The sequence below is a fragment of the Callorhinchus milii genome, unplaced genomic scaffold (genome assembly GCF_018977255.1).
Source record: "Callorhinchus milii isolate IMCB2004 unplaced genomic scaffold, IMCB_Cmil_1.0 Scaffold24, whole genome shotgun sequence".
Lineage (NCBI taxonomy): Eukaryota > Metazoa > Chordata > Chondrichthyes > Chimaeriformes > Callorhinchidae > Callorhinchus > Callorhinchus milii.
The window spans coordinates 5,352,944-5,361,798 of NW_024704765.1; the positions used below are offsets into that span (position 1 = coordinate 5,352,944).

General features: G+C 40.7%; 1 protein-coding gene across 2 annotated transcripts; it reads right to left on the reverse strand.

Annotated features, from left to right (window-relative positions):
- Positions 1–591: 591 nt before the first annotated feature.
- LOC121850699 (tumor necrosis factor receptor superfamily member 14-like) lies at positions 592–7,545 on the reverse strand. 2 transcript variants are annotated; one of them, XM_042343491.1, is made up of 8 exons: positions 7,470–7,545; positions 6,338–6,440; positions 4,971–5,096; positions 4,222–4,377; positions 3,600–3,690; positions 2,993–3,174; positions 2,367–2,400; positions 592–652 (listed from the first exon to the last, which is right to left on the reverse strand). In XM_042343491.1, the coding sequence occupies exons 1-8, from the start codon at positions 7,503–7,505 to the stop codon at positions 649–651; spliced, it is 732 nt and encodes a 243-aa protein (XP_042199425.1). In that variant the 5' UTR covers positions 7,506–7,545; the 3' UTR covers positions 592–648. The 2 variants fall into 2 exon arrangements, with proteins under 2 accessions (XP_042199425.1, XP_042199426.1); XM_042343492.1 differs by lacking the exon at positions 2,367–2,400.
- Positions 7,546–8,855: the final 1,310 nt, after the last annotated feature.

An 8,855-nucleotide genomic window follows, 5' to 3' on the forward strand; every position in this document is an offset into this window, starting at 1 on the left:
CATTTCCCCCCAATGCTCGGGTCCTGACCCAACTGTACAGCGCATTGGGACGTCCTCCCGACGTGAAAGGCGCTCAATAAATGGAATCTTATTGTTGTTGTTGTTTACAACAGCCGCTTGTATTTTTGATTGCGGCTGTCATCAGTGCCTTGGGATGTCGTTTACAAGTGAAAGGTGCTTTATAAATATAATTTTGTTGTTGTTGTCATGCACTGGCTGAGCCTAACGCCGAGTGTAGGAGGTGACCGTAATCACAGTCGAGAGGAAAGTCTTCAGGCGTGATCTGAAAAGGGAAAATGAGGCGGCAAAGTGGAAGTACTGAAGGAGCGAGATCCAATCTTTTGGGACAGCTGAATAGAGGTGGTGGAGTGGGGAGTGGTGCAGGTCGGAGAGGTAGAGAGGTGCCAGGGTGTGAAGGGATTTGTAGACGTGTGAGGATCTTGAAGTCAATCTGTTGTGTGATAGGTTTCGTTTTTCATTCGTCTCAAGACTCATGAGGGTGAGTTTGTCTTTTGGGCAACAAAAGAAAATCTAGGAACAGCCAACCTTCTCCATCAGTGATCATGTGTTCACGTGTTTGCTGCTTCTTTTGTATCATTTCCTGAATCACATTTTCTTTCAGAAGGTTATAACGCACCAACAAAATTGTCAGCTGCACAAGAAAAATACAAAAAATCTAAGTTAATTTAGAATTACTGATCATTTTTAAGTGGACAATAATCCTTGTATTGATAGAGTGCCTTATGCCATTGAAATACAGTGGAAACCAGTTAAGACAGACACATCAGACAGCCATTTTGTCCGGCTTAAGAGGCATCGAAGGTTAACTGAAATACCAGCAGAGGAGCCCCGCCGACTCTGTATAACATATAATAACGTTGTTTGACCTGAAGCAATAATAAAGTGATGTTAATGGCCTTGGATGTTAATGGGCTTCAGTGTTAACTAACCAAACAGGACACCAAGGAGTTGTCCAAGGAGTTAAAGATAAAATCCTGTTCTCTCACAGTATACAGTAAATTATACAGTATTTACCTTTGTTTGGCTGCAAAATAATGGCTGAGGAGCTCCCTCCCTCCCTCTCATTGCCATTCCCATTAGACAGGAAGGGGACCAATTAGCGGCACACTGAAGTGACTGATAGCCTGCAGCCACTTGTGAATGGATGGGCTTCACCCACTCTCATATGGCTCAGCTGTCATTCAATCGTGAGTGGACTCCTCCCATTCCCTCACTTGTTGTTCTCCGTTGCTCTGCCCCCTCAATGATTACAGCCCAACTCCAGCCCCTTGTGAATGGCTGGAGTCCGCTGGCAATCAATCTTATGGCCTCCTCCCTTCTACCCTCATGGCTGAATAATAATACTTCCATTCGATTTTGCGCCTTGTCATGTCTTCGAGACGTCTCAAAGCTCTTCACAAAGTATACTTGAAAGTGAATTGACTGCGTATTTTGTGGGCGAAACACGGCAGCCAATTGCCAATTGCGCACAGCCGTGTCCCACAAACAGCCATGGATTGAGTGACTAATTCATTATTTATTTTTAAGGAATTATTGCCCCTGAACAACTGGGTTCCTACTGACTGCTACGTAAGCAGAGTCTTGTGGAGTAAGGAAACTTGCCCAACATTTCACCTTGCCGGGAATCGATCTCACGTCTCTCGCGTGCAAGCGAGTGCTCTAACCACTGAGCCACAGGACCGCATGGAGCAGCGTGTCACACAAAGGCCCGAGTGAGTCCATTCAGTGGTGAACAGTGCGGCATTTTGCCCAGAGTAACCGGATTTTTGTCTGAATGAACCGGCTTAATTAAAACAGGTTAGAATACAAATGATTCAGGGCCGGGCATTTTGTTCAATTTACCCATCATCTGGGATTAACCGGCATCGCCTAAAGCAGATTCCACTGTATCTCAAAGCACCTCACATTTTACTGTAATGTGTAGAGACTAATTGTAGGAGAAAGCAGAAGCCAATTAAACTGTATATAAGTGAAGCCACCTGACAAACTAGTGTCACTCTGAATCAGCATCTATTTTGGCCTCGTACCTGTACAGTACAATATTTACACTCTACACATATAGAGGGTCTGGCACAGAACAAGCCTGTGAGCAGATAATGTCATTGTCATGTACAGTGAGTGAATGATTAACATGGATTTAGTTTGCATTAACTGTTGGCATAAAATGTAGGTCACTGAAGAGACTAGAGGGGAATCAATGGGTGGACACTGATGTAATGCTGTTTTCAATGGCTTTGGAATGTGTTTTGTGGAATGTCACTATTTTGCCTTGATAATTTTCAACTCAAGTTTTTAGACAATACATTACACACAGTGCTATATAAATATAGTAACATTTAATATACCTTTTCGTCATCATTTTTTCCTTCTCACCATTTGCTGCAAGAAAAATATAGATCAATTAATAGAAAGAATACGTACCAATTGATTACAGTTTACAAGTCTCTGTGCTATTATGCCAATGTTATAATAATACAAGAAAAATGAATCAATTTGAGTCAGTAATAAAAATGATCAGTAAATGTTTAAAAGAGAGTTAAGCAGATACGTAGGTAGTCGAGGTATTAAAGGAAATGACAAAAGGCTGGGGCATCGAGATTAACAAATCTGCTGAGATCTAATAAACTGGTAGAACTCGCTCGCTGGGCACTAGGATGAGCATAAAATGGGTGAAAAATGGAAGGAGAAACAACAACTTGCATTTTGTATACAGTAACATCCTTCATGAAGGATAAGGAACAAGAATATTTCTGATTTGACTGATACAAAACAAAGAATAAAAATGGGTTGGTTCAGAAAATAGTAATAAAGCCACAAAGCACACGATGAGAATATTTTGTGTGGTGGCCTAGATGGCATCCGCAGGGGTCCAATACCCATCTAAGGAAGAAGAATATTTCTGATTTGACTGATACAAAACAAAGAATAAAAATGTGTTGGTTCAGAAAACAATAGTATTAAAGCCACAAACCTGTACACTTTCTCAGATCTCGTCTCTTCCACCACAAAATTCCAAGGACACCACCAATCACTACAATCACTACAGGTATTACAATAGACAATACTATAAATGCTATGTTCATCTTCTCTTTACACTCTGCATCCATGGAAGGGTTTCCTGGTCTAACCTCATGTTTGTTCAATTCTTTACATCTGGGGAAAAGCAGAATAATTAATTAGGAAAATCTGTAGATTTTTGTCCGTGACATATCCCAACACACTTAGGGATTGTTTCTTCTTGAAATGTCTTTCTAACACCACTATAGTTTGATTAGACTCACTATTGGTATTTTGGGGCTAAATGGATTATTAACGTCAGGAGCCAGCTTTTTGCTCAATTGCATTAAACGGGAATTCAACCAATCTCTAATTTTCCTTGGTTATGTTTGTTGTAATTTTGGGGAATATTCAGAAACACTTGAATCTTAAGAGTTATACTCTGTACTGAGCCATCAATCCTGTTTTCTGGTGGGACTCCTCCTCATGTGAAAGGCACTATACAAATGTAATTTATTATCAATGTTTCCATTTCCAATGCATTTAATTTGAGATTCCCAGATTAGTTATAAAGTACTTACTTAGTCCATGGTTTACACGCTTCAGTAGAAACATTATTTGAATATGTTCCATCACGACACTTTTCATACACAGCGTCTTCCCAGATTGTTCCTGAAAATACATATGCAACCACAGAATATTGGAGAATCTTAACTCAGCTAAGTTTGCCCTGTGAAGGAGTCTTTGACAGAGACTCTGTTACTATTTTACAGCCTTTTCAGACAACAGTGTTTGTCACGACTGAAGGTTGGAGGAGGGCCTTGTGTTTGTGTGTGGACACCAACTAATTTCGTACTGGCTGCATTGACTTGGGGGTGAGGGAGTGCCTGTATCACTGTGGAGGAAGGCAGTTCCCTGTGAAGCACAGCCACACTGTGTGAAGCAAATTGTAATTGCTTGTGAGAGGTTCAGAGAGCGCAGCAACTGATCTGTGTCAGCTGGACACCTGCACAACGCACAGAATTGATGAATCCCGACCACCACATCATAACGAGGTGGAGGGGTAGAGATAGAGTGTTCCAGAGTTTCGGGGCGTAGTGGCTGAAAGCGGCCACCGCTGGTAGAACGGAGGGCACAAGGGACTTGCAGAAAGCCGGAGCCAGTCGAGCAGATTCACAGTAAAGCTTTAATCTCGCACCTTACCTTTCTTCTTAACTCCTTCACCTACAGGACCCAGGCTGTACTTTCTGCACATCTCACATCCACTCCATTTCCTCTTCACACAGAAATAACCCTCTTTGCAATGACAAATCGTATTTTGAAAGTAGGTGCATTGCTGTGAATCAAAAAGTCCCATTCCTAAAAATAAAAAAATCATGAGATTCAGTGAATCTGTCTGACCTACAACAAGACATATAGTTGGTACGATGAAGGTTCAATGCTGCAAGTGTAAACAATATATATTTTGCCCACAAATATACAGTCAATTCACTTTACAGTAAATTCTGTGAAGTGCTTTGAGACGTCTAGAAAACGTGAAAAGCATTATATCAAATGCAAGGATTATTATTATAATGTAGGAAGCAGCATCTGCTTCAAAACTAAGAGCTCATTTGTTGTACAAGCAATCAAAGCTGTTTATAGCCAATGGAGTAAACAGTCTATGATATGAAGAAATAACAATTATTTTAGGAATGGTAAACAAAGCTTTCTCCCTGAATGTGTCTTGACAGCACAAGGGACCAGGGAAAAGATCAAATCTAATTGTTTTTCTCTATTGTATCCACACAGACTAACTATTACTCCAACAAACTACAGATCTCTATTACTCTTTCATCAATACCCATTTTGCTTCTCGCTCCTGTGTTTTGACTGCATTTTACACTGCCCATTTGTTAATAAACATTCCTGACAAAATACAGAGTTTGTCACGAAATTAGTGTAACATTTACCTGAATCACAATTTTCACACTTGATGCATTTTTCTCGTCCACTGGGATAGTCGCTGTATTCACCTTGCGTGCAAACTCTACATTCAGTGTTGGTCATTGCTGTGCAATGTTTTGACACTCGACTTCCTGAAATATAAAAAAATTAGCAAAAGTTAGCAATACTGAACTAAGTGATTTGGTCTGATCCTGTAACTCTTCCTCACAAAACACTTCACTGGGGAACATTGACTGAATCCTAATTACCTTCTCATTCTCTGCTACCACAGAAATGAAGTCGATTCACTTTACAGTATATTCTGTGAAGCGCTTTGAGACATCTCGAGGACGTGATAAGGCGCTATATCAAATGCAAGGATTATTAACACCTGATATTTTATGCTATATATAGTTATAGTATGGCTTAAATATTTTCCGCAGGCGATTTGTACACAGCAATGCCCCACAGACAGCCATAAAGGGAATGAGCAATTTTGTTTGACCGATTGTCAGGCGAGACAGTGGGAGAAACTCCCTTCTCTTTTCCAATGAGGATTCTTTAACATCTACCTGAACAGACAGGTGGGACCTTAGTTCATTTAATACCTCATTCGAAGGACGGCACCTCAAACAATGCAGTGCATATCCAGGAGTGTTAAACAAATCAATTTAAATAGAGACCTAAACATTAGACAACATTGTGTGAGTTTGGTACCTTTGAGACTGAATTGAACATTTTGCAAGTTGGCTATGATATGGTTTATAATAAGCATCAAGGAACTTTGTTTTGCAATTCAGCGTTTTTATTCAGCTGCTAAAAATAATGTTGTAAATATATTAAACATTTTCAGAAAGAAGGACCACTGATGATACCAGGAATAATAATATAACAATCTTTGCATTTGATATAGCGTCTTATCACATCTTCGAGACGTGTCAAATGAGAGACTTCAGTTACGTGGAAGGACAAGAGCGGCTGGGATTATTCTCCTTAGAGCAGACAAGGTTGAGGGGAGATTTAATAGAGATGTTCGAAATTATTAGGGGTTTTCGATAAGAGTCGATAGGGAGAAACTATTTCTCTGGCGGATGGATCGTTAACCAGAAGACGCAGATTTAAGATAATTGGCAAAAGAACCAGGGAGACGAGAGTTTTTTTTACCCCAGAGAGTTGTTACAATCTGGAATGCACTGCCTGAATGGGCGGTGGAGCAGATACGATAATAGATTTGAAAAAGAGAATTGGATAGGTACTTAGAATGAAAAAATGCAGGGCTATGGGTTAAGAGTGAGGAGTGGGACTAGTTGGTAGCTCTTTCAAAGAGCCGCCAAAGGCACAATGGGCTAAATGGCTTCTTTCTGTGCTGTAAGGTTCTATGATGAGGACTCACCCACTGGACACATCGGGCAGCACTGTCCATGGATTAAATATTCTCCTGGGCCACAACAGCTGACCAGTTGCAGATGGCCAAACAATAAGAAGATCCAAACCATCTAAATTGAAAAAATACACTAAATTGAAACAATTGAATTTTATAACCATTCTGTATGTAAATAAGAGTATTTATATTTAGGTCAAAATTATTATTTTTTTACCCAGAGAGTAACTGCACTGAGCCTACACAGGAAGCACCATGTAACATCACTTTGTGAAGGAAATGAAAGTAATGTCGGCGGCACTTCCTGTATATAGTGCCCCCAAAGGGAAGTCAGTGGGGACCTGAGTTCCCAGAAATCAAGAATGTCCATGATTTTTTTCCATTTACAGAATTCTGTTCCCTGGAGGAGAATGAATTTCCTGATTCAATTACCTCGACATATCTTTGTCGCTTGGCGCCCAACTCTACTACTGTATGACGGAGTTGGACGCCAAGCGAGAGCTGTATGCTGTGCCCTTCTTTTCACTATATTGTACTAAAAAAAATTGAACGTCTCACTTAATAGAAAAGGTTCAATATTTTTAAAGATTAGCTATATTTCTTGGCGTTGTTTAGGCTCACAGGTGAAGAGTGCCCGTAGGATAAGACAGTGGATGACTAGGTGCTTCTGTGAAAGGAGTACTCCCAACTTGAAACAAGGCCTTTAGAAGAAGAGCGAAGAAACCAGGTTGATTCATTAAAATTCAGATAACTATCCCATTTAATGATTATTATTCGGAGTCCTGTAGCTCAGTGGTTAGAGCACTCGCTTTGCAAGTGAGAGACCTGAGTTCAATTCCAGGCAGAGGGCGAAACCTTGGGCAAGTTTCCTTACTCCACACAGAGCCTAATAATAATCCCTCCAAAACCACAAACAATAATAAATTGATCATTTTTCAATCTACGACTGTTTGTGGGACATTGCTGTGCGCAATTGGCTGCCGCGTTCGCCCACAAATATACAGTCAATTCACTTTACAGTGTGTTCTGTGAAGCGCTTTGGGACGTCCTCCCGACGTGAAAAGCGCTATATCAAAATCAAGGATTATTATTATTATTATATAGTTAACCCCAAATACAATTCATTGCAAGAATATATACTCACCAGTTTGGCATGTTGGATTAAGAAGTCTGAATTCATTTTGTTTACCTCAAAAGAAGTTCACGAATCTGAAACAAAAGAGGATTAACTATAAAAACCATTTCAAAACACCATAAAAATTTACTTTTCAAACATGAGGAATACCATCTGTTCCTAACTAGTACTTTCCATTAACGTGGTGAGTCCTAGCTAAGTTCCATTAAGTAAAGACTTAACTTAATGGAATGGCCATTATTTTTTCCGTTTACAGAACTAGGAGGGGTGAATCTCCTGATTCAATGACCTCAACACATCTTTTGCTTGGGTCCAACTCTGCCACTCCTAATCATGAAATGTGATTGGAAATCCAATCTACCTGGATAGAGCTTCAGAAACCTGAAAGGCACCAGCAATATTTATCACAATTATGGTTTGTCCTAACAAATTTATAACATTTTTTCTTCCCCTTGAATTTCTTCAAAGCTTTCCCGAGTAAGAATAACAATAGAGTAATATTAATAAATAATGATAAACAGTAAAGAGGACATTCTACCATAGATATTTCCACAATATATCAGCAATAAAACTATTACCTTTTTTATGTAATAGGAATTCAACCCTGAAAGACATCACTTTACTTCCCCTTTACGTGCATAACAAATCACTAACACGGAGGATGAGAGCCTGAAAAACACAAACATGTCACAAGTTCACTCTACTGCACAACTGGGAGAGAGCTGCATTGTCAGAAGTGTAACTTTGGGCCTGAGTTTGTGCCAATGCTGTGCCTGGCAATGGCATATAATTGAGTAGGTGGGATGTAGGCAGGTCCGCAGCACACTATGGCACCGTTGATGCCAGACCAGCCAACCCATCACCATGCTAAAGAGTATCCAACCAAACCGAGAATGCCGTACATCCCACCTACACGTGGAAATTCCAGAGTAAGATTGTTGGAATGGAATGTGTACTGTCGGGCAGTTCTGCAGTATTCCAAGACAGTGTTGATGACAAACCAGACAACTTGGCTTAGACCAGGACTTGAAGGGACAGATCATTTACTTAAGGCATGAACTCTTCTCACAATGGCTCCTGTTGACTTGCCATTACACCCACTGCCTGGGAAGCTTTGCCCTGCTTGTCCAACCTACCCCTTTTGGTTTGGGTCTGCAGGGTTAATAGTAGCTGAATGAGAAGAAGCCCTGCCTCCAGTGACTGGTCTACCCTTCCAAGCGTTGCTGATGAGCCAGGCTGGTGGGTTTGCCATCAGCAGTCCCTTGAAGGACTGCAGATCTGCCTGGCGAGGAGCTGGACAGTCAAGACCACCAGAGAGGATTGACTCCAGTCTGATATTGCCATAGAGCTGGCTAGCCCCAAGGAAACTTTGCTTACCTTCACCCCCGCACCACT

Bases quoted from the DNA above. Each gene is read 5' to 3' on its own strand.
- LOC121850699 (XM_042343491.1), bottom strand. From the start codon at position 7,505: ATGAATTCAGACTTCTTAATCCAACATGCCAAACTG. The intron at 6,441-7,469 runs GTGAGTATATAT...TTTTCAATTTAG, and splicing joins TAATCCAACATGCCAAACTG to ATGGTTTGGATCTTCTTATT. The intron at 2,401-2,992 runs GTTTGTGGCTTT...TTTTTCTTGCAG, and splicing joins AGATCTGAGAAAGTGTACAG to CAAATGGTGAGAAGGAAAAA.